This window comes from Coloeus monedula (genome assembly GCF_965178545.1).
Source record: "Coloeus monedula genome assembly, chromosome: 11".
Classification (NCBI taxonomy): Eukaryota; Metazoa; Chordata; class Aves; order Passeriformes; family Corvidae; genus Coloeus; species Coloeus monedula.
The window spans coordinates 9565726-9592101 of record NC_138791.1 but is presented as its reverse complement, the minus strand read 5'-3'; the positions used below and the strand labels follow the sequence as shown (position 1 = coordinate 9592101).

Sequence of the window (26376 nt, the reverse complement as noted above, 5' to 3'; positions counted from 1 at the left end):
TGGCAAACCAGAGGCTGCCTCACTCTCCAGGAAAAGAGGTTGAGGAGCCCCAAGAAACTGCTGAGATGGGAGATGGGAAGAGCAACGGCCATGCTGGGGAGGCACCCATGGGCATGGAGTGACCAAGCATGAGGGTCTCCTCTCGTGAGCCATGATGATGTGCCATCATTTAATGGTATTTTTCAGCAGAGAATGAGGTTCTGCTCTGAACCATGGCAAGAGCGACACAGGAGATGGGTTCAGCTCAGAACCTCACTTGCAATGTTTCAGTAGCAGAAAAGAAAAACCCTGTCCTGATGCCAGCCAGAGTTTAACAGAGCTGATGTATGTCTCCTCTGAAGTTCAGCTAGAACTGACTGTGGCTCATGGCCCTGCTCATGGCAAACCACAGCAAAGCTTCACCCACGGACCCTTTGTGTGCACCCACCCACCAGAACAGGTGTCCTGCTTTTGGGTGAAGTGAGACTGTTGTGTAGCTGTTCTCAAAGTCTGGACTGTGATGAACACACACTTGGAAACTGGTCAGAGTTTCTCCTTTAAAAAGTGCTATTTTGCCATTAAGTGAATCACTATCAGCTGAGATTTAGAAAGGAATGTCTTTGCTCCTGCAGCACCAGAATGTACTGTATGACTGGTGTCATGCAGACACTGTTCTAAAACATTAAATTCAACACATATTTCCTAAACACTGATATATTTGCATCAAATGTGCCTTTTCTGTCTCTGATGCCTACTCCTTCTCATTGTTTTAAAATACACTGTGCTAAAAGATCAGCTAAAAACTCAACATTTGTTGAGTTATCACAGATACTCTTCCCTTTGGCATTAACTTAACAAAGTTCAGGAAAAACTTGTCTTCGCCCACATCTCAGCCATTCATTTTTATAATAAAAATCACCATGACAACAGATAATGATATCAGAAAGAAAGGATTATGACTTAATTACATGAAGAAGGTGAAAACAGGCTTGGCTTGCGGCATTAAAAGCTTTTAATTCCAGCAAAAATATGGGGGGCACACACTCCATTTGTGACATCATGAAGTGCCCGGGAGTTGCCCCACTGCATGACAGGGTGTCCCAGTTAATTCAGTGAAGCACAAGAGAAATACTCGGAATTTCATGAGCAATAAAGAGAAATTTGCTTTAAAAGTGTTAGTGTTAGTGGTTTTGTGAAACAGGCTCATTATAGAAATTATCAGAAGAAATGCACCCATAAAGGAAACATGATTATTATTATGGTAGTGGACTGGTTTCATCTAAATAAAATTAACTACATAAATGCTCCATTGTTAAGCAGCACCATACTATAAATTGTTCCAAGTTAGAGGAGAACAGGGCAATTTAGGGGATATATCCATTTTGGTCACAGCTGTGGCATTTCACCAGTGCACCGTTCTATCTTGGCTTCTGTGAAAGTTGTGGTATCAGATTGGGTATTTTTATTTCTAAGATAAATCTGAACTTTTAATAAGAACAGTCTGGGAGTTTAGACAATATATTTCTTTATAATCTGATCTATCGAATTCTCTGACATGAATAAACTTTAATCACTGGGAATTTTTTTCTTAGTTTTGTTCACAAATGCTATGAAATATGCTTTTAAAATGATGAACTTTAATTTTCCCTCTAAATCCAACAAACTGCTATTAGCAGTTGAACGTTTCTGCATACTTCCTCTATGGCTTTTAGAAAAACTGTGTAATAAAATCATCAGACTAAAAATGTAGGTAAGGAAATACATTTAATTTTCAATTTTCTCAGAAGCTATTATGATCAATCAACCAATTAGTATGGTGAATAAATAAATTAATGCCATTTTAAAAAGAACAGTCTGAAAACCCCTTAATGTCTTTCTCAACCAAAAGTATTGGCTCAACATTAATCTATTTTATAACCCTAAATTCTGCTTAATCTTTTTTCCATCTTTGCTTAAACATATGGAAATAAAAATAGTGTATTATGGTCCTCTCTGTTCCTCTTTAATTTTCAGAGTACAAGATGTACATCAGTGGAGCCCCACTATTCTGGACCAATTTAGTGGATCTGTTTCTGATCTACACCAGCACAAACAAGAAGATAGCCTTAAAATATGCAGATAACACTTCAATTTGGTCAGCAATCCTTTTTTTGTGTACAGCTTCAGCTCTTGGTGATCTAACAGAAGGGCAGGAGGATTAGTTTGGGAAAATTTCTATCAGTTTTGGAGACAGTGGCCTTGGTTTTGGGAATGACTTGGATAGGGTCAGGAAGCAACAGCATCTGCTGTGATCGGGTACCCAGGCCTCAGACGCAGGTGGGTGTTCTGATGCTGGAACTGCTCCAGCCACCCAGGAACAGCTGCCACCCAGAGATGTGCCCGCTTCTGTGCAAGGTCTGTGGGGGACGTGATTCCTGAAGTGGTCACCAACACCAGCTGTGGCTGCACCAGCCCAGAGGAGAGCCTGCTGCTCCCTGGCACAGTGCATGGCCTGCAGCAGGGCAGGCAGCACACGGACAGGGGGAAGGAGGATGGCACCAGTGCCAGTCGGCTGCGTCCTAATGTGCCCCTGTGCCTGACATTAGAGCAGCTCCTCGTCCCAGCCAGGAGCCCAGTGCAGGCTATTTATAGCCCTGGCACCTCGCTGCTCGCCAGGAGCTCTGTGCTGCTGTGTCAGAGCTCTGCTTCCCTCTCCCATGCACTCTCACAGGCCCTTGCTGCTCCCAGCGTCGGAAAGGTACATTTAAATCCCATCCGCACTTGGAACAGGAAAGGGAAGGGTGTTTGGTGTTGGGACAGATGGGCAATGTGGAATCACCAGGGCCAAGCTTGCTTTGGGTTGCTGGGTGCGTGGGAAACTTGCGGGCAGGGATACCTGAATGTTTGTCTTGGGGAACCCTTAAAGATGCTGCAGAGGAGCATAAACACAGGGCCAGCTGCAAGGCAGCAGCAGGGGGAGGAGGCTTTAGGACCCACTGCTGGTGCCAAAACTGAGCTATCTCTGTTCCTTACAGTGCCTGCTGTCCAGTTCACAAAGGAAGTGTAAGAGATTCATTACAAAGTTAGCACAGGAACCATTGATCAACATCTAACTTGGGGTCTGTTGGCAGCTAAATGGGGTTTGTCAGCAGTGTGGAAACAGGATCAGCCCGTGGATGCAGAAATTTCAGTGCCTGACGTCTGTGCATGGCGGGGTGATTTGAATACTCCACAAACCTGCAAACATCTGGACTTGCTTCCAGATAGGAAGCTTGGAGAAACTCTTGCTTCTTCCATCTGGGTATCTGTATGTGCCTGGGACTGATGCCTGCCATCAAAGGGAGGAACATTTTCAATATGAGGGTTCAGTGGAGATGGCAGATTTAGGAGCTATTCAATGTGTGTGTCAGTGCAGGGGCCATTTTGGAGGTGGTGTTGTGTTGCTGCCATGGGTTGCTCTGAATTTTCCTTTCTGTGAATGTGGACATACCCAGATATTTGCTTGGTAGTGATTGAAATTGGAACTGAAGAAATTCAACGATAAGTTTGGATTCAAACAGTAACTACTGGAATGCTGACATCAAGTTAGAAGGGTTTACAATTTGTGCTTTATTCTAATTTCACTGCTGAGTGATGGGGTTGTTAAAGTTTTTACATACTAGCATTTGCTCACCAGAGGGATGCACACTCCAGAATTATGTAAATATTAGCAATTAGAGTTCGCACTCTTTTCTGTTGTAAAAATGCAAAGATAGCCTAGTTTGCACAGTTATTAAATAATGTTTCTTTTAATTGTGATACAGTCCTGTTTACACTGTGTGATAGAACTGTTCCAGAAAGTGAGCCTTTCCTATACTCACCAGTATATTTAGAGAAATGCAAAAAGAGAAACCCTTAAGGCCCTTGTCAGGCTGCTTAAAGAGCTACTGAAATGCATTTTAGAAATACATTTTCCTTCTGCTGGCATTTGTCATTGTAAAAAACTTGTGCATCCTCCTTCTGTAAATGAGCACCTTGCCATTTCAGTTGGTTTTTATATGTAAGAAAAATTATCTGCATATGTGAACTGTAAAAGAAATGGGCTTGGTATGTATATCTTTAGCTTCTATTCTCATACAATTAATGCACCTAATTGGCTCAGACTGGGATTTGTTCATAGGCATTTGTTTGTTAACAGAGCTGCATCAATTTTCTACTTAAATTGTGGGATTCTTTTGACTGACTTCACTGAGCTTTGAGCCAGAGCAAGATTAAGTCAGGTGAAGGCATATTCGAAAAGATGGCCCATAGGGTCTTTCATTTCCAGCTGCTTTGATTTTTTTCATGAATCTATAACAGTTTAAAGAAAAAAAAAATGCCTGGTATTTGCTGAGATAGGATCAATATTAATCCAATCCCACATCTAGGCCTCTGTCTTGGCAGTAAACGGAGCTCAAACTGTCAAATCTTCCCAGAATCATAAACTACCCAGAGGCTTTGAAAACTGATCAAAGCATCTTCAGGTCTCCAATGGTCAATCATGCTCCCAAACACAGTTTTTGAAGCTTTGCAGACTGCTTAAAAAATCTCCCTGGTAGGTACCAAGTTTCTTCCAGCCCAGAGAACATTGCTGAGTCCCATTTTATTTATATTTTAAATTAAGAGCAATGAAATGAGAAGGAAAATGAAGCTTCTGCAGAAAGGCCAGGCTGTGTCTGTTGCAGTCTGAGTGGAGATGACTGCAGGCTGTGCTGGAGTGGGATGTTTGGAGCAGCAGTTATGCAGGGATGCACACAGGGGAACACAACTCTGCCACAGCTGCCTACATCTACAGGAGCAGCTTGTAGGTCAGCAGCCTGTCTTCCTGCACTGAGAGCCTCCTTTTGCACCATCTGCAGACTGTAACCAGCTAAGAAAGCTCCCACGAGTCTGCCTAGCAGCACATCCAGCAGGAACTGGCCTGTGGTGCTTGGATATAGTGAGACCTCAGAGTGCCTTGACTCGGGCTCCTCGGTATCAGATGGCATGTGAAAATAAACAAGGTGCCACAGGGAGGGAGGGAAAAGAACAGTTAAAATCTCTTTCAGAAGGATTGTCAGACTTTATCTTATATGGGCCAATGATGTCATTTGATTTGTAGTGTTTGTAGTTTCAAAACCTCAAAATTCCTCCTTCCCTGCCAGGAGTAAATCAGTTCAGATCACCTGAACTGTACCTGCTATGGGGCTAGTGCTGGGAGATTGAGAGGGCTGAGCAAGGAGGGTTCTTTCTATGACTTTAATAGAAGGTGACCCCACCATCTGGCAAATCTTTTAGAACTCCCTAAGCTATTTAAGTCTGAAGTTTTACCTTTAAAATTGATACAGACCCTTCAGTTCCTACATTGCACAGTGAGCTGAAGCGGGAGCTGGGCTTTTAACTCAATTAGATGCCTTTGAAAGCCTGAAAATCCTAATTCTCTAAGTAACTGGCAACTGACTGAGTATGGAAAACATCCAGAAAGGTACCTTGGCTGCTGGTAGATACAGTGATACTTGAAACACATCCAAGCACTAAATGTATAATCGTTACAGAGAACCATCTTTTAGTGACACTTACCTGTATGCCCATATGAACATAAATTTCCTAAAAAGAATTGGTTGTTCTCCCACTTAATGTTCTGCCACAAGCCTGTATATTTTATCTGGACAGAATGGATGAAATTAATCCAAGAAATTATATCTGAGTTAAAGCAAGAAAGTAAGTGTTCCCTGAAACTGTGAGTGACCTTTTCAGCATAGATCTCCAGCCACGGACTAGAGATGCTTCCCAGCCTGACCACCAATAACTATTCTTTGAATCTGTTTTTTCAGCCAGTTGGGCACCTTACTGATGTTGGTTGAGTCTGTGGATTTTATCACAATTTGTCTGCAATAATATCACGTAGGACCATATCAGTAGGCTTAAGACAAAGTATCTAATTTATCGCCTATTATCCCTGAAAAAATGAAGAAAATTAGATTGGATTGACACATTTTGTTCTTGATAAATAGGTGCTATAACTGCTTTTATCACCTTGTTACCCTCTAAATCCTTATAATTCAATCACATAATAATTTCTTCTGGCATCTTTCCAGGTGTCAGAATTAAGAGAATGATTCCCATTATCCTATAGATATAGGAACATCTATAATTCATTGGAAGCTTCCTTTATATATCTTATTATACCTTTTCCGTGTATCAAGATTAGCATTATTATTTGCCCTTTTCGAGCACTGTGAGATCTTTTGCACGGTTTAAAATCTTGATCTTAAATGCCAGCACAGCCTTCATAATTAAACCCTGAGATTATAACATTATTATCATCTGGGTGCTGATTTCTGCCTCACTGTGGCTGTCAGCCAAATGTCATAATGCATACAATTAACAGATTTGCTTCTCAGCTTACTGGTAACAAAGAAAGCACAAATAATTCATAGGCAGAGGCACTGGTTCTTTGATGTGATTGAACTCTGATCCTTTCAGCACCTGAAGGGAGGCAGGCTGAAGGCAGGGCAGCCTCATTAAGGCAAAGAAAAAGAAAAAAAAAAGCAGAGGAGGAAGAGGAGGATGCAGGAGGTGCCCCCCACACTGGGTGCTGTGACCTCTGCTGGGCCAGGTCCTGCAGCTCCCACCCTCCCACCACGGCATGGAAAGAGGAGATTTCCTGGGAAAAGACAAGAAAAATCTATGTCCCAGACAAAAAATACAGACAAAATAATGTCTCTAATTACAAGGTAGCTTTTTTTCCCCCCCAGAGGTTGGGGGAAACTCCTGGTGAGCTACTTCCATCTGCTTTACAGTCCCTTTGCGCTGGGGCAGTTCAAAGAGGCTGCAGTGTAACTGAGAATCGAGGACAGCATTTATTTATAGTTTGATAGCCTCATAAAAGCTGGAGAGCTGAGCTCACAGCAGTGTGCTTATTTATGTTTTAAACTGCTCATGCAGCACACTACTGCCTCGCAAAGCGTATGCTGGAGCTCCTGCATACCATTATATATGGCTCTTCATAAGGTTCATGGCACAAAGGCAAAAAAGAAAACGTTAAATTAGACTAACTAAATGGTTTATATAAAAATTAAAGTAGCAGCTAGAACTGTAGGAAAATTAATAGCCCAGCTCTGAAATAAAGTAACATCCAACGAAGGTTTGCACCTGGATCCATTTTTCACAATAGAAGAAAAAAACATCCCAAAATTCTGAATAAGGCATTAACTCTGATTTTAGCTCCTGGTGACATTATAAAGGATTTGAACCTTGCACTGGAAGTTTTATAATGACAACCCAGCCTATGACACAATCTCAGAGCCATGTCTCGCTGCAAATTATATTTGTATCACACTTATCCTCTCTTTTAATACCAATGTACCATCTTTTTCTCTCTGTAACCCAGAGGGAAAGCAAAGCAGCACCATTTCATTATTATCCTTTAACAGTCTTTCCAGTAATATAAAGGAGAATATTAATATCCTTCCAATGACCTCTCCTAAATACTGCTAAAAGCCAGGAGGGAAGTGACAAGTTTGCATCTAAGCACAGGGATGAATTTCTGAAGTTAATGAAAGGATTTCACCCCTGGGTTTTAATCCTGTTTTCTTTTTAACCTTTTAGCTTCAGTTTCCTCAGCTATAGAATGGAGAAAGTAGACTCACATACAAGTCAACAGCACGATTTTGTTGAGTACAGTTCAGTCAGGAGCTGGCTGTGCTGTCAAGGCACAGAGATAAAGAAGGTGTGTTCTGACAAAGAAAAGTGAATATTGTCCTCTTGGAAGTGTGAGGTGACCACACTCTTCTACAGCTCTGCCCGGGGAAGCAGCGATGCTCTGCAGAGCTTAATGAGGTGGGTGAAGACAGGTTGGAGAGGCGCAGTGATCCTGCCTGGAAGGTGCAGACTCTTGGCACAGGATGAGGTGATGGTTGGACATGGAGCAGCTCCAGCAGAAGGGGGCCACTCCATCTCCTGCTCCCAGGCTGTGGGCAGTCCTGCTGCTGCTCCTGGGGACGATGCCCAGAGCAGACCCAGCAGCTTTGAGGGTGGCAGAGGAGAACACCTGCCCGGGGTGCAGATGGGCACTGCCCGTCCTTGCCTGGACAGTGGGTGTGGGACTTCTCCATCAGACCCTTAATGCCTCAAGTAGCACATAAATGGCATGAGCTGTGTTTTGCCTCAACATTGCTCTTGCTGAGGCCTGGCTGATGGAAGAGAGGAGATGGCTGTCAGTGTTGTGCCAGACATGCTAATCACTGGTATGAACACCTTAAAATTCATACATCTGATGAACAGTGTAATCACAAGGTGTTGCTCTTAAGAAAGTGAAATTAAGAGTGAAAGAAAGCTTAAAGGTGACCAGCAAAGGAAGTGAAATCATAACTCAGTTCTACACACAGCTTCTTCCTGAGCTGTACAAAAGTGTGGGGAAAATGACGGTGGTTAATTATATCACTTGTTCTTTACATTAAAAATGCACATTTTGACCATTATAGAAAAGCTGGGGGGGTGCATGAAATTCTGGCATCACAAAAGAGAAAGGAGAGAAGTTGATAATTTTGGAGGAAAAGTCATGATTAGTGAGATTGTGAAACAGGATTGGGGCTTGTTGGTACTTACTAACAATTTCATACAGCTGGAGATGAACAACCTGGTTCAAGACACTACAGCTCATCTTCTTTAAGATGTCTGTGCTTATGGTCTTTGAGATGGCAAGCATGATCTCTGAGATATAGGGAGGTTCCTTTATCAAAATGCAGTGAAGATCAAATAGGTGATAAAATAGCACAAGGGAAAAACAATAAACTGTCCATCTAATTGTCACGTTGGATTAAAAAAGAACATTTCCTATCTCATGAAAGGCTTCTACTGACTGTAAGGACTGCTCCAGAGGCAGTTGATACAGGATTAAGGCCTATGTTTTCTCAAATGCAGTATTTAATTTCAAAAGAGACAGCAAAAAAAAAAAAAAAAAAATCTAGATTTTGAAATACCATCTCTGTATTTTTTATACTAAACTTACTGTTTTGATTGAATTTTAAAAGTACCATAAGAAGAGCTCAGAGCTTGGCCCGCATCCAGACGTTAATGTTTAGTCTTCCAAATCCATTTTTAAAATCTGGTAATAACCCAGTTTCATTTCTTAGATTTGTTGCTTCTGGTTCCATATTTGGAGTATGTAAAGAATTGATCAAATCAAGGAAATGCCAATCTTCAAGCATGCTTGGCTTTTAATTTAGCACTCAAAGTGAGGAATCTACCTAACTTGCAGAATGATGACTAGTTCCAAAAACAACTGAACAGCTAAAAGAGTAGGTTTGAGTTTGGTGATATAGCTGTAGATTTCCTTTCCACCTGGGAAGTAACTATAATATTTTTAAAGATATAGCTATCCAAATCTGTAGAAAAATCTGGACTGTTTGTAAAAATACCTTTAGAGGAATTTCAAAGTATTTCATATACTCATTTTTTATGTTGATACATGTTTCTTTATTGAAACTAAGACTTCTCTTTGTGCTGCCAGGATTTGAGAAAACCAATTCAATCTGTGATACAAGTCCTTGATCCTGCAAATATTTAAGCTGGTGAGGAATGTTACTCATTTTAACAGTCTCATTAAGCACTTTGCAGCATGTTTACAATGTGTTTCAAACATGGCTCTACCACAGCTTTAGGACTTATTCGTGTACTGGTGATTCATGAGTCCTTAATGCATTTCTAAAGCAGAACTGTCTCATTACCATATTACAGCCAAAAACTGTGATAGGGACTGGTATCCCTCAAGTGATGGTAAATGTCATTCTCCCACTGAAATTCTACACCTGTACCTCATATTCTGCAGCTTCCTGATCTGAAAGACAGAGATTCACTAAAGGATCTGCCTAAAAAAAAACCAACCCCAAACCAAAAACCAAACAGAAATGAGACCATGAAGCCCCCCTTTCCCCCCATAAATAAACCTGGAGGGAGTATGTTAATAATTACACTTTAATTTAAAATCTCCTTTGAGCTTACAGTGAGTAGAACCAAAACTGTGAATCTGCAGCACATAAACACCCTGCTGAGAAGAGGGAAGACAGCTTGAAGGCTGGCCTCTATTACTGATCCTTCACTTATTCCAAAGGAAACCAGTAGCAACTCTGTAGAAACCAGTGACCTATGCTTTGGAGTGAGAGAGCAAAGAATCTGGCCAGTTGGACCAAATTGCTTGCTGCCACTTCACTACCAGTCTTTGGGGGTAAAAGCTGTCTCTGCCCACAACATTTTGTTGACTCTCTCAGCTCCATTTTTACAAGCTCTGAATCAGGATCAGGGAAAAGAGAGAGAAGGCAGTCGAAAAAGACTGCTTTGAAGGGAAGTCTGTAATTTTCTTTATATAATCATAAAACTTGGGGATAGGTATTGAATGCTGAAGGTCATTTGAAGTGTTGATTTTTCTTATATCTTGTCTTGGAGGCCTTGAACCTGAGACCTCATCATATTTTTACACAATTTTTATGCATTACTGATTTATATCATATCCCACAGATGATTAACTTTAGATACTTACAGCAACATTCATTTGCCAAATAGTTTGTCCTTATTGGACAATATTATGCTTCTATCTCTAGAAACATTCCCAATGAAGACCTTGAGTTCTGAGGATATTTAAAGAGAGGAAGTTTGTAGATCAACCATGGATCGCAAGGCTGAGGAGAAGAGAAAGCAGCGCCATAGCCTGACTTTATTGGAGCAAGTAAAGAGAATGAAAGAATCAGCAGAGATAATCGATGTGGTGCTGGTTGCAGAAGGTGAGAAATTCCCCTGCCATAAGGTGGTGCTGGCTGCCTTCAGTGCCTATTTCAAAGCCATGTTCACGTGTGGCTTGGCGGAGTGCGCGCAGAGGGAAGTGGTGCTGCACGACATCTCCGCCGAGAGCGTGTCCGTGCTCCTGCACTACATGTACAGCGCCGAGCTGCGCCTCAGCAGCCACAACGTGCAGACCGTGGCCCTGGCTGCCTACTTCATGCAGATGGAAGAGGTTTGCAATATGTGCCAGAAGTACATGATGGACCACATGGATGCTTCCAACTGTGTGGGCATCTACTACTTTGCAAACCACATCGGGGCAGAAGATTTATGTGACCAAGCGAGGAAATACTTGTACCAGCATTTTGCTGAGGTGAGCCTGCAGGAGGAAATACTAGAGGTCGAATTCCAGCAGCTGATGACTCTCATCAAATCAGATGATCTGAATATTTCCAGGGAAGAGAGCATTCTGGACCTCGTCATTAGATGGGTCAAGCACAGCAGAAAGTCACGTTCAGAACACCTTGTTGAGCTCCTCAAGCAAGTGAGACTGGTACTTGTCAGCCCCTCTTTTCTTGTGGAAGCCCGGAAAAGGAACACAATGATTCTGTGCAATTCAGAATGCAATGATATGTTCGAGGAAGCACTGAAAACCATCCAGCTATCCGGCCACCCTTCCCTCAGCCTGCGATATGGCATGGAGACTACGGATCTCCTGCTCTGCATCGGCAACAACTCCCTTGGCATCAGGTCCAGGCATGGCAGCTATGCAGACGCCAGCTTTTGTTACGCTCCCGTGACACGAAAGACTTATTTCATTTCCTCCCCGAAGTATGGAGAGGGCTTAGGATGTGTTTGCACCGGTGTTGTCACTGAGAAAAATGATATCATTGTGGCAGGCGAGGCAAGTGCCCTCAAAATGTCCAGACAAAGGACCAGGAACATTGAAATTTATAGGTGTGTACCCTTTGTCAGAAATCCCCTAATTATTTAAAAAATTTAAATCTAAATAGTGTCCCTGGGGACAAAAAAAAAGAAAAAAGACTGTTACACAAAGCGTTCTTTACTTAAATTTTTTTTTCTTGGAGATTTTGACTACTTTAATCAATTTTGTCACAACTTATTTTCATAGCACTGAGCTATATACATACAACCAAATCTTGATGCCTCTTCTCCTGAAAGAATGAGGGTTTACTTTTGTGGTATCTGTGTGTAAACGAGCTGAATTAGATCAATGCAAGTGGGTTTTATATTGTCCTTACTCAAATCTCAGCATTTTCCTTCGATACTTCTTTTCTAGGTCATTAGCAGGGGGAAATGAGCCAAGTGAACGACCCAATGAGCCCAGTAACACAGGGAAAACATGCTTCTCTGTTGATGTTGATGATAGTGCTTCATAGATTAAAGATAAGACAGCTCTAAAACCTCACTCTGTTTTTACTCATGTGTTTTTCAGATGCACACATTTTAAAGAAAACCAGACATTTCCTGGATTAAAGATAGAATTTTTAAATGGTGACAGCATTTTCAAATGCAAATGCTTAAATTTGAACAAATCAATCCATATTGAGGCAGGTGAAGTGGCCTTATTTTCAGCAGTGTTGAGCTCTCACTGCTCCCACTAATTTCAGCAGAAACTGTGATTGAGCAGCACATGCAGAAATAAGTGGCTTCTTACCTTAATTAGGGTCAAATATTTTTGAAAGGATGTCTAGGATCCCTCATACTAAAACTACTTGATCTTGCAAATATTGGGCTCAATTTTATAACTTCTCTGTGAAGGAGAGAGCTCCTCTTTCATTGTACTGAGTTAAACATTGACGATTAAAGTGGGTAACATTTCCAAACAGGCTGATGGGACCCGGGTGAACCAGGGCATTTACAACTCTGGATTTTCCTACAGATACCACCAGCGAGGAAACCACTTTTGGCACAGTCTGTGCACCACCCAGCTCCGTGAGCTCTACGCACTGGGCACTTCCCACAACGACCTCTACATAATAGGAGGGCAAATGAAAGTGAAAAATCAGTATCTGGTCACAAACTGTGTGGAGAAGTACTCCATGGAGCAAGGCACCTGGAGGAGCACGGCACCTCTGCCAGTGCCATTGGCCTGCCACGTGGTGGTGACAGTGAAGGACAAGCTGTACGTGCTGGGTGGATGGACACCACAGGTTGAGAATTGTGCCATTTACTTTGTTTGCTTTGTGCACTAACAAGCAGTGTTGTGTAATTTTACAGTGGTTCTTGCATGGGAAAATTGCATCAGTGATAAGAGAAGAATAAATCGCTCACATTCCTCTGATTCAACCTATTTTGTAGGAAAATTAAACAGGCTGAAGAGGAATAATATCCATCTATGCCATCCCCACCGTAAACACCAACTTCAGGGAGGGCAGTTTTTATTCACAGAGATGTGGACAGTGGGCAAGCGTTTAAAATACATCTCCTTTGTCGTTATAGGTTCCAGCCTTTCTATTCCTTATTTACCATCCTCTTAATTTTATTAGCTATAATAACTAATGTTATTTAATAATACAGGGACCCTTAACTGTGCCCTGTTTTCAAAAAGTGTGTACACAGGTACACTTCAGGGACAGATTTATATATGACATTTAAAGTTCACCTCGATTTCATGGGAAGCTTCCCTGGTTAACTAAAGTTAATTTATTTGATTTTCATTACATTTCATTTTAAATGAAAAGTCAAAGCATTCTCTGGGAAAGAGAGTCCTTTAACCAATCCATTTATTTGTTTCTGTTGCATTGCTTGGCCATGTAAAGTTTTTACAGGGATTTTCAGCAGGGCCACAGATACACATTCAGTAGTAGAGAAATTATACAGAACTATACTGCAAGAAAGATGGATCTCAGGGGCACTGATTGCTCCCTCCAGTTGCTCCCAGTGTAAAATATCTTTCTTTAAGAATCTAGCCCACTTTTATGTACTGCTTGGTGAATTTTAAATTTGAGTGCTCAGGAAAAAGCCCCACGTTCACTTTACAATGAAGTGGAGCATCTGTAATCCTTGTTGCAATATGTTCAAACTGTCATAACAACTCAATGGTTTCTGAGCTCTTGAAATAAATTACTGTTCAAAGTATTTAAAAGTGAGATGCATTGAGCTAACAAGACTTCCACCTCTTTGGATATTTTGAGTGAGGGAGTCCCCAAGGACACAACAGAAAGATCAGAGAGTATTTCTGATACAGAAACAACTGTGCAAGGGTATCTCATATTTAAAGAACTAAAGTACAAAAACACTTAATGTAGAAACAATCTGTCAGTAAAAGACTCAAACAGAAAGGTATATCATATAACAAAGATAGATGTTCAAGTCAGACAATCAGCTTTGTTAGGCTTTTTTCCAGAACATATTGTGAGAGGGAAAAGTGACTTTGAAGCCCATGTCAGGAATATTGAGCCAAGAATCATTTTTAAAAAAACACCTAAAGTGGATACCTGCCTACCAGCACTATCAGTAACAATGCATGGGAGTCTGATTTTATATATAAATAGGTTTGAGATGAGCAGATTAACAGCAGCTGATCAAAACCCACAGCTTTGTAAGATTATGCTGTACCTGAGCAGACCAGAATAAATTAGCTGAAGTTCTCCAAAAAGTGCTTTAAGACTAGCACTGCAGAGTGCTGAATTCTTCTGGTACCATCTATCTTCCCCCTGTCAGATGCAGTGATTGTGTATGTGGGGCTACAACAGCTGCACTGGGAAAGCAAATGAGCTGGCCAAGGCAGGGGCTGTCCCTGTGCTGGAGCAGCACTGAATGTTCTGTCAATCCTGAACAAACACTAACGACAGCATTGACAGAGTGCCCTAAATGCACGTGTCCATTACAGGACAAGGATAAATACATGTTCCCTTCCCACTCAGGCTTTGTAATTGAAACAAGACAAGACAAAGTCAAGCCAGGACATAAAATGACAGCTTAAGAGGGCAAGGACTCGCTCACAGCAGCGCTGCTCTGCTCAGCTTTGGTCTGGTCTCTGAGGCCAAAGTAACCCAGCCTTGTAACTGGGACCTGTTAAAATGGAAGAAAGTGTTTGGTGAGGCTGGGAGGAAGATTTCAGACCCCTGAGACACAGAGAAGGGCTGCAGGAAGTTATGTTTTCTGTACACAGAGAGCACAGGGTACACTCCGAGGAGAACGTTACCACAAAAATGAGGTTGGCTGTGAATTTACAGCACGTCAAGTGGCGTCTTCTCCTAAGTACATGTTTAGTCTGTGCTGAAAATACACAGCTTTCAAATACCCCTCTTTCAGTGAATAAATTAGTGTTTCACACTTACCACAGAGAAAGAACAAGCCCTAGGCACTTACAGGGAATAACCAAGGGGCTATATATTTACTCTGTAGTTTGCCTCCTACTATCTTGTTCATGACACTAGTGTTGGAAAGGTCTTTTGGGAAAGAAAAATAACAAGAAAAACAAGGACACATATAACACCATCACAAGCAAGCAAAGTACTTCTCTCCTTCTCACTCTCTCTATGTGAAAACTTTCATCCCAAAATATTTCAGGATCCTCCCTCCACATCCCACTGCTAACATTCAAGGATGTCATACCCAGAAAACAGCCTCTGAGTTCCCTGCATTGTATAAGACAGGCAGAGAAGGGGAAAGAAGATTAGAGAGAACAAGAGGAGTAGGAGTGAGTATAAAAACAGTGTTATGGCAGCAAAGATATAGTGAGGGGGTTAGGAACTTAGTATGAAAACTATTGAAATTACAGCTGTTGAACATTACTGTGGTTCGGCTGACTAAATAAACATGCATATGTTTATTAGGATAATAGACATAGATAGATATATAGATATAGAGATATAGACATACAGAGATAGAGAGATATATATGTAGGCCTGAGAAAGGCCAGCAAAGTACCTGACTGAGACTCACAGTACAGCCTGAGTAATAGTGGAAAGAGATTTCAACATTTAGCAGGGAAAAGAAGATGGAGCGGTTTTCCCTCATTATTATTAAGACTGTACAGCAGCCTTGTGGTAGGGATATGTTCTTCCAGAGCTGGGAACCTTAACCCTAACCCTGAGTGTACTGTTAGTACCCAAATCCTTGGCTTTATTGCTGCAGGATATAGATACCCACTCATTCCCTTGCCTTCTCCAGCAGACTCCCAGCCACCAGCCATGGGTGCTGTTAAACCCTGGGGAGTGCAATCCCCTGCAGCTGTAATTGATGTGTTTATGCTATTTATCTGCCGAGCTGTCTGCTGTGATTAATTGCCTGCAGGCATGTGCAGAGGGCTCCAAATGTTGTATTATTATATGGCTGTCATATTTCATACAGATGGATCTGCCTGACGAGGAGCCGGATCGATTAAGTAACAGAACGTTTCGGTACGACCCGGGCCAAGACAAATGGACGGAAAGAGCTCCAATGAAGTTCTCCAAGTACCGCTTCAGCACAGCCGTAGTCAACGGGGAGATTTATGTCTTGGGTAAGAGGAAACAGATTCTTAACAGATAGCACCATGACTTTTTCTTCTTTCCAGCAATTTGCCTTTGTGAAGTGAAATATCTCACCCTTTGTGATGTACTGTAGGACAAAGTACCTCGTACTAAATGGAGAGTGTTTTTCAAAAGTTATTTGTTCCCCACATTATTTCTTCCTTCTGTAAATTATGTAGATTAAATTATGCGATGTTTAGTGTTCTGGATTTGTGCAACAAAGGTACTTCACTTTTTAAGATACTTTTCTTTGGGGTATTAGTGTGTGTCATAAATAATGAATTTTTAAAGGTGAGTAGAGAAGCCTTGTAAGCACCATTTCACAGGTGAGCAGTGAAATGCTAAGGAACATATGCAGCACAGTGAAGGAAAGGCATAAGGATAAAGAAAATTTGGATTTCCCAAAACCAACATCATGAGTGTTTCCTGATAAAACTCAGTGAATTATTCTCTTCCACCTACCTCAACACAGTGCATTTTTAAAAAAATATAAATATTTCCTTTTGTCAATTTTCAGTTGAATCCTTTCGGTTTTTATTTCAAAACAATACTTTGACCAAAAGTTTTATAATTTGTGCAAATGAGTTCAATAACCTCCTACCTACCCCAAAATCTTTTGCCCCAAAATCTTATTGTACATAGATATATGACTGGAAAGTTCTTGGAGAAGAGGGAAAAAAGTTCATCCAGTCAATCAATGTACAGGTGGGCTGTGAGTGATTCATGCCCTTCCATGCTCCCGTGGTCTCACGGGCAGCTTTAGGCAGGAAGAAAGCAGCAATCACATCAGTACCTCAGGACATTTCAATCCCTTCTGCTTCAAACTACCCCTGCTTACAAGTTTATCAAAGTGAACACAAAAATACAGTCTTATCAACTTAATACACCTCCTGTATCAGGGTGTTCTGGCTTTGTCTGGGTTGTTAAATACCAGGGATAAAGCAGAGTTTGTTCCTGCAACATAATACAGAGAGTGCTTTGCAGGGGATGTATGCAGGAAAGGTGTCTTTGAAGCAGAAGAGGAAAGTGGCTTTAATGCTGCATTTGTCTTCTTTTAGAGCAATTTCTTTATCTTAAGTGGGTTGAGAGAGGCTCATAGGCAGAACCGGGAGGAAGGGTGAAAGAAGCCCATATGGAAAAGAGTTTTGCAAACAGAAAGCCGTGTCATTATTGTCAAAGGTTAGTGATAGAGAATGTCAGCGTGCTGTTAAATAATGAGAGTGTTGGCTGCCCAGGTTCAAAGGTGCTTTGAAAATGTGGAGACTTCATGCTTTGTAAAAGGTTAAATATATATAATTATTTATACTGACACTGATGCTCTAATGGGGCAGCAGAAGCAGCTGGAATAGCTGGGAAGAGAACGGCAGCACTCATGCGTTTCAGTAAGAAGTGCTCTGAGATCAAGACCTCGAAGGCTGTGATGACACAGGGAGTCAGGGAGCAAAAAAAAGGAGCCACCTTGGGATGCATGTGATAAAACAAATTTGACAGTCCGCTTCACAGCAAGCCTGACACTGGCGCAAGGAAAAGGAGTGGCTAATGGGGAAAACTGCATCCATTTTCTTCCCTCAAAATCTCACAAAGCAAGAAGCATATCTGAGTGATTACAGTAATGAAGTATACAGATTGAACACAAAACACAGCCTTAAATCTGGAAAATGACTGTTTAAGTGGCACTGAGGAAAGTTCATGGTCTCATGGACCTTCAGAAGCATTTTGCTAATGTTAAAAAATAGAAAGCCTTGGTTTTGTATGTGTAGCAGCCAGTGCTGCAGTATTCAGGGAGCTGAACATTAACTTGAATTCTTTCTTACCTGCTGGCCAATACCAATAATTCTGTGTGTGTGAGAGAGAAAATCTTTGCTACAGTCTGATCTGCACATGGGTGGTAACAGGGTTTTCCTCTGTCTCCACTACTTTGCTGGTTCACACACCTTCCCATGGCAGTCTTTATTTGAGCCCATTCCTAAGGGAACCAATGCACTTAATGCTGAGATTAACAGTTTGCTGCACTGGACCCTTCACTCCTGCCACTAAGTCTAACTAAACCTTCATAAAGGCAGTGTTTGTTCCCAGTTTTGACAGTGTAAATCTGGGGTAATTTCACTGTAATGGACAAACTTGTTTGCAATTTCTACAAGGGTAACAAAGCTCACACGCTGCTCCAAGGACCAGATTTCTTAGGAAGATTGGGCTGTTTTTACCATTATATTTCTGAGCTTGCCTCCCTTCTGATGCTCTTCCCACTCAAGGTGTAACTGCAGCAAGTGCAGACACAGATGAGTTACCATCAGGCAGCAGGAATAGTAGTTGCAGAGAAGACATTTTGACCTAGGTCTGGGCTGCTTTCACAAACTCCTCACTGCCAGTTTTCACAAACCTTGTAAGAACTTTAACATCCATAAATCTGCAAAATTTAGTTGAAACTGGCCAACAGGCACAAAAGCTATGTAAGGTAGAGAAAATAATGTAAATGCAGATAGAGAACACACATATAGTGAGAAGAATTGCACAAGTCTTGTTTTCTTAGAAAGTCAAATAATATTACAACTAATTTTTTAATTGAAAGACAGGCCTGACACTGAGCCAAAAATGATTTGTCAACAAATTCTGCCTTTGAATATGCTGGTTTAAATCCACCTGTAAGAGTAGGGGTGGAAATAGAGATTTATCTGTTAAAATTAAGAATAAAACATGGTTGTTAAATGTTAACCATCACAGTCTGAAAACTGTGTGGAGAGATTAAAGCATTTTCCAAGACCTCTCAAAGTGGTGAAGCAATTTCCAAATGAACTCTGGTTGGAAACAATGATACAGACATGATACTGGCACCTTACTCTGCAGATACCACATGTGGCCTCATCTCCAGCTGTAAACTCACACTTGCCAGCTGTAATGAATCCTCACACAGAAAAGCTGCATTCCATGGTTTATCCGTGGTGACAGGTTCTTGTTACCTTGTGAGTTCTCAGGCTGCTGGGCTGTGAGGTGGGTCTGGTTCCCCCTTGGACACAGCTGTGATGGTAACCCCAGCCAGGGGAACAGGCAATTCATGGCATTGAAAGGGAGGCAGTGAAAGTGTTCCTAATCTGGCTGATGTGGTACTTGATCATGCAGATGACATTCAGGAGAGAATGGGAATGGAAAGAACAGAGGTTGATAGTGACAGAGCAAAGAATAGCAACTGTCATGAGGGTAGTAAAACAGCACCCTGCTTCATAAGGCGTGTTGGGCACTCTGGGAGTCTAGAAAGATGCTGTCAAGGGTGATTTGTGCAAAAAAACACGTTCTGAAGAGGATCATAGCTCATAGGTTGTTCTCATGTAGCGGTCTCAGAGATAGCTCAGGCATAATGACTAAGCTTTTGTGCTACAGATGAGAGAGAGACTTCTGTTGAGTCTCTACCCTTGCTATTGATACCCTCCCCGCTCCTAAAGGTGAAGTGTGTGTGCATCTAACATCCCAGTCAGGGGACACTCAGTGAAAGGGCCATTCAGAAGCATGGAATGGCACTGCTTGGGTTCCCACAGGTATCCCCCACTTCTCCTATCATTCTTGTTTCTTTTGGAGTGCATCATCTCCACAGGCATCCTGCAGTCTGCACTCAGCTAAGGAGATCTGCTGGGGGCTGCTGCAGGTAGAGGAAGGAAAGGAAGGGAGGCAAGGTGGAAACAGGTAAATGCAAGATATCTTCTGTATGCCTGGAGGACCCCCCCCTGCTTCCCAGGAACAAAAACATGAAATAAAGAGATAGTTCTAGCTGGGCACATAAAGTAGTGATGCAGACAGATGAGATTTCTTTCAAGCAAGTCTTGAAAACAAAGTCTTTAAATGAAGTAAGGTTGTCAGTTCTTTCCAGCTGGATCTCTGTCTTCCTGTACAATTTACACAAGTGTCAGCACATCGAGGGACTCTAGAGCATAAATGAAAAATCACTGCAGAGAAAGGTGATCCTCTCTAATGTCTGTGATGTATAAATGCAATTTCTATCATAAATACGAAGCAGAAAGAATCGATGGAATACTAGCTTTGAATAAGGTGCAGTAGCAGACTCTTTGATAGACAAGTCTAATTTTTGTTCTCATCCATGTAGGTGTAAATCTCTAGTAAGTAGCCTGCTGATGGCAGTTGTGTTGTGTCAGGCTCATTTTATTCTCACCCAGATCAGAACCTGATGCTTAGCCTTTGAAGTGTTAATTTCTGAAAAGTTCTATTGGCACAGCACAGAGTACATAGTCACTGTCCAAAAACCTTCCCAGCCTAATTGCCAGCTCCAGTATGTAAAACCCTAATGACTTAAACAGAATTATTCTAGAGTCACAGTGATGGAAGGAAAATGAGAAATAGATCAGAGTTTTTGGTCTGAGTAATAGCATTGTTCAAGAACCTGTACCGTGTGTCTTAATCAGCAGTCCTGCAATATAATTGTCTGTTTGTTGTGTAATGTTCCTAGAGAATCTCATGCTATTTATACACCATACATAATCCTCATAAGTAAATGAACAGCATTTCCTAAGGCTCAAAATCCTTTCTCCTATTCATCTCTTTTCACTGGTCTCAGCTCTTTCTCTCCATATTTTCCCAGGAACATAACTATATTCGTTGGAAAGCTCAAGAAAGAGCAGTATTGTGTTCTTAATGACAGAGGCAATTGAGACACTTTTGGAAGAAAACCAGATGGGAGGGCTCTATTTAAGGTCATGCATTTTAATCTCTCACTTAAAAAAATATCCTTTCCAGCTACTTCTCTGAAAACTTATCACAGCCAACATACAAATTAGGAAAATTATCCAAACGAATGCTTTCGAACGCCATATTCATTACTTATGTTAAAACACACTCAGTAGAACTACTGTCTCTGAAATACAGGTCACTGGTAAAAAAATGTTGTATCACCATGACAGCTTTAACCATGTGTTGCTTTTATGCTCTATAATTCCTGCTTTATAAATAATAACGTATTGAAGGACTCGAAAGAGAAATCCTATTAGGGAAGATTTAGAAGCCAAAGAATTTTTGTTTATCCTCCTCAGACTGGCATCCTACCTCTTACAACTTGGGGATTTTTCCCCCCAGGTTCTTGCTGAAAGCTTATTTTAAAAGTTTTAAACAGTTAAATGAGGTTCAATTAAATACTGAATGTCTTGATCATAAAATACTTATTTGAATATATACTTTGGGGTCTCTCTGGAAAAGAAAGTGTGTGTAGGAGGAGCTGGAAGGAGACATTTTAGCTTTCATGCTTGAGTATTAACTGTGCATTTGAATAGCACTTTCTTTTAAAATAAACATGTCTATTTATAAATATGCTTTGGATTTCTGACAAGTAGCAGCTTATGGGTCTGATTCTGAGCTTTTATACCTGTGCAACAGCCTCCAAAGCACCCATGTGCAGGGAGGAACAAAAATAGGCAAAATAATTGGTCTGATAGATGAGATTGGAACTTCTTTCTACACACTTAAGAATTATCAAAGGGAATTAGAAAAGGCATTTCATGAGAAAAGAAGGACCTGCATCTGAAATATTGGCCATGTTTAGGAAGACAATCATCTGTTTTTTCAGCCCTGCTTCTAATCAATCTTTTGGCCTCATGTCTTCTACAAGCTGCATTGCCTCATCTGCTGTGCTCTGGGTTAGCAAAGGCTGACAGTGCTCCTCAGTTTCATCTTTGGAAGTGCCTGCCAGAGCTGGTTTATGGCTCCCTCATTTCTCTGAGACACCAGCTATGCAGCCCTGCTTAGCAGACAGTGAGAGGGAAATGTAACTGCTGAGACTCAGCTTGAGTGCTGGTAATGAACGGAAATGTTACATAAGAGATTAGCACTATTAAATCCATAGTGCATTCCAGAGATCAATTTAATAATGAATTACAGGAGACAAAGCTTGGATTTAATTTGCTTGTTGAAGAGTCACTTTTTTTTTTTTTTGACCCATTTCCCAGGTTCCTTTGATAAAAATTCAAAGAGGCATTAGTAAGAGTACACGTTGCTTGGTACTGTGATCTGAGGACTCAGTTTTAGGATAAAGAATAACAGTGAGTACCCTGAGGGCACTAACAGGTCTTGATTATCCTGAGCAGCATCACCTGGGGCCTCCGCCCACCCCTTTTGCCCACAGGTCCAGGAACATCTGTTAAACACAGGCCTGAGGAGTCAGCTCCTTCCTTGCCTTTTTGCCTGACAGCTGCTGGTAGGACCTTCTGCAATTGCCTGTCTCAGGCTCTGTGGAGCTGTGCCTCACAGTGAGCTCATGACCTGCCTCAACTTCCCTTTGGAAACAGCTCTGCTCTTGTTGTTCCCTGATACACTGCTCTGTCTGAGAGACAGCAGTGCATGTCTAATTTCAGACGTCTGTTGGCAGGGGAACACTAAGGTGTGAATCTAGTAGCCAGTCTCAATGGAGCACAGCCCTGTGTGGACCCCCAGCCACCTTGTAGGAGTTATTTTATTCAACCATCTTGTCTGTGCAATGAGCAATCTAGACTTAACATCTGTGTGGTTTTCCTGGAGGAAAAGAAATTGTCCTTGTTGGACTTGGCTGCCTGGCAAATTTAATTCCGTAAGAGCTCGGTGTGGATGTGACTTAGAAGTGCAATTGCTCTGTGGCAGTGCCCGCTTTGTATTGGGGACACGGGTGAAGTCAGTGGGTGCTGGAATGTTCCCTGTTTCTTGGAACTCAACTGCTTGTCAGGCTCACTCCTATAGAAATACTCAGAGATCCCTAAAGCAGTTTTTGCCTTGGCACCTGCTGAACCAATTATTGCCAGTGACTCTTCACCACTTCGCCGTCATTTACACATTCCAAGTGCTGGAAGGCTGTGCTGTTATTAGGGCTGATGTGGCTCTAAATTGCATTTGCTCTTCTCAGATGAGCGCGGGGTAAGGGAGAGGCAGCTGACCCCAGCCCAAGGTGGGTGCTTTGCTTTCAGCCAGCTACGAGCAGTGTGTGGGTAGAGCATGGCACAGAACCGTGCCTCACTGAAATGCTGAAGATGTGCTAATCACATCACCTGCCCTGCCTTCTTGCATCAAAGGCTTGTCTTCTTTATCCTGACTTCTTAATAAAGATCGTGTATTTTATTTATATATTTATTTTAGTAATGGAGCTTCATGTTAAATTTAAAGTCCATTAGAACCACTGCTTATAGAGTGCCCTTGAAAATATATTTGATTGCATACTCATCCAAGTGTGACATGGAAAGCTCTCAAGCATTAATGGGCTGGGGAACACAAAGGTGGCTTCATTGGAATTTTTTAGTCCTTCAGAGGCATCTGAAATACTTCCTAGGGAAAGTGCATATTGTAAAAAGCCTAAAGTGTTGAAAGGATGTGTTCATAAGGGAAGGGAAGACTGAGTTCTGGGACTAAATCCTCTGGTGTGATCAATGTGATAATGACAGAAGTGTTCAAATCTCCCAGTGAGAAATCCATCTTCCCTGCACAAAGGACATATAATTGGGCTTTGGGCAGAGAACTGAACCGGGTGGGGTTGAATTTACCTGCTCTTCATGAGTGTGGCTTAATGAGGGACCCTCCCCACACCATGGGCATGGAAATAGGCATTGCGGCCCTTGGCACACATGCTGGGACTCCCAGGAGGCTGTGACTGCAGCAGGTGTGTTTTACTGACCCCATCTATAGTTCTGGGTGGCTTAAGGCACCATCACAAGTACACCACACACTGCTGATGGATCACTTGGCACAAGAATATCCCTCAAATTACATAAACCCCTATGCCCTCTTTTCTGCATCCTGCCTTAGCTCCCTAAAAGTCACCTCCACTGTATGCAGGGGCTCCTGTAGGAGCAGAACATGAGCTCAGTTCTTCTGCTGCTCTATCCAGAGAACCTGAGCTAAAGACAATCTTCGTGGTCTTAACTTTAGTCCCCTACGTCTCCACTTGCATTCCTAATGGTTTCATAAATCTGAATGAAGAAGCCAGTGGGACAGGATGATCTGGATTTTTGAGCGATGGAGCAGACAGAGGCCAGAGTTGTCTGACACAGCAAGGGTTTTTTTCCTGCCAATTTGAAGTTTTGCCTGGTATATACACTGTGGATGATGAATAGCCTGGTTAATGTGAGATTCCTTCACTTGGTTGTAGATGTGAATTCATTTAAATTTGAGACTTTGTTGTTGTTGCTGATTTTTTTATTCGGTTCTTTGGAAAGAGTCTGGAGACATCCATTTCCATAGAAGAAGAAATAAATTTTCTCACAGGAGTAATTCTCAACTACTGCATCTGGGAACACTGCAAAGCAGTGCTCAGAGAGTCTGATATCCTCAGTTTCTTTGTTTGTTACATTTCAGTGTTAGCATTGCTTTAGGAGAGGAGGTTGAAGTTCATGATTTCTTGTTTTCCAGAATGCTCTTTTTCTAAGCTTGAAAATTAAATTTTACTCTCCTCTGATTTTTTCCTTTTTCCTGTCTATTTGTTGAGAACTTATTTTTGTTCTTGTAAATTGAATATGAAATTGGATTTAGCTGGAATATCTGTGCAGGGCTTAAATAAATAGAGATATTTTGTACCTTCAGGACTGTCTCTGATAAAGACAGGATTAAAGGAGGTTAAATATAAGTTGCTTAAACCACCCCATGAAGGTTTCATAAATGCTTGAAAACATGTAGTAGCTCTGACATTTTTGAAAATATGCACCAATAGAAAAGCTACATTTCTAATAACTATGCAGGAAAGATGTTTGGTGGTGGATCCCCTGGACTGGCAACTGAATGTCTTCACTAACAGGTAATGGTTGTGAGGTTTTTTTGCAAAAAGTCACTGACTGATGTGTCAGTTTTGTACCTGATTATCTGTGTTCTTTCTGAAGTTACCTTGCCCCACAGTTACTCTATTTAGAAAATTACAATAAAAACACAGTAAGAAATAAACAGCTATTATGCTTCTAGAAAAGTTCAGGGCCATTTTGTTCACCTCCCCTTCCCTGCTTGAAATAATAAGGCAATCAGCAAAGTTATTGGTTTCTGACACGCTGCATGCATTCCCTAACTGGTACCATTTATTCCTCTGATTGAACAAGGACCTTTTTCATTTTTCAGATGAAGACTTTTCTTTTGGGTGAGTGCATGTTCTTCAGTAACACCTGGCCTAATTTAAGAATATCTAGCTTGATAACCAGCAGCCATCTGTCCTTCGCACCACAAAGCTGTATTTTGAAAGGATCAGTTTAGTCAGTGGGGAGTTTTAATATTATTGATTCCCAGTTAAAACTGCCTTGAGAATCTCTCTCTGCGTTACACTGCAGTCTGTGGACTGTTCATAAACTGGTGGCAAATTGTCTTGCATGCTGTACTCTGTGAATCTGCCAATGGAAGCTGTACAATAAGAAACCCTATGAGATAAGCAATTAATTAAATAGCCTGATCAGTTAAAAAATATTATTAGCTCTTAAAGCCTTTCTTGATAAATTTAGGGGTATATTGTCCTGTCCTAAGAGCGGCATCTCTTTAATAAGGCATTAAGGAGTAGTGGAAAAGACTGCATAGGAGAGGATAATGCTTCTGGCATAAAGAACAATACAATAAGTAAATGTCTGAATTCTGAAATACCCCAAGGAATAGCTCAGTGAGACTCCGTCATGAGAAGGGCTCAGCAGGGTGATGCTTCCCTTTTTGGCATGGAAATGATTAGCAAAATTCCATGACCAGAGTTAATCCCTACCCCAGCTATCTTAGGTGAATCAAGCCTCAGAGGAGGAGCCCATTAGAGCAAATTCTGCTTTAGTTGAGGGTGTTTAGGTAATACTGAACACATTTGGATGCCAGCCTGGTGTAAGCACACTCTAAGGGCTATCTAGTACAAACTGCAAGGACCTTGCTGGTGGTCCTATTGAGGCAAGTCAAGATTTGCTGTGCTGGAAAGGGAGCTGAAAACCAAACTCAGTGAAGGTTTTCAAATTCAAATATTGAACGAAATGAAATGCTGTTAATTTCAGGCAGAGGAAAACTTCCTGCTGATGATAATGGACACTGAATTTTATTCTAAATTTTCTGCTCTGATGGAGGTTTAACTGATTTTATCTTTGCCTGGCTCTAAAATACAGATCAGGAATACAGTGCTAGCAAACCTGGAGCATTGTGGTCCCCATTTATAGGTAGCTGCCTCTTGCAAACACTTTTGGAGAATGCACAAAAGACTTAA

General features: G+C 41.5%; 1 protein-coding gene across 2 annotated transcripts in view; it reads left to right on the top strand.

Annotated features, from left to right (window-relative positions):
- Positions 1 to 2618: 2618 nt before the first annotated feature.
- The window catches only part of KBTBD12 (kelch repeat and BTB domain containing 12), a 40628-nt gene continuing 16870 nt past the window's right edge, over positions 2619 to 26376 (top strand). For both annotated transcript variants that reach the window (XM_082288975.1, XM_082288974.1), the window contains exons 1-4: positions 2619 to 2716; positions 10557 to 11691; positions 12638 to 12908; positions 16057 to 16207. In XM_082288975.1, the coding sequence (XP_082145101.1) occupies positions 10622 to 11691; positions 12638 to 12908; positions 16057 to 16207 (1492 nt within the window). In that variant the 5' untranslated portion in view covers positions 2619 to 2716; positions 10557 to 10621. The remainder of the gene's footprint in view (positions 2717 to 10556; positions 11692 to 12637; positions 12909 to 16056; positions 16208 to 26376) is intronic.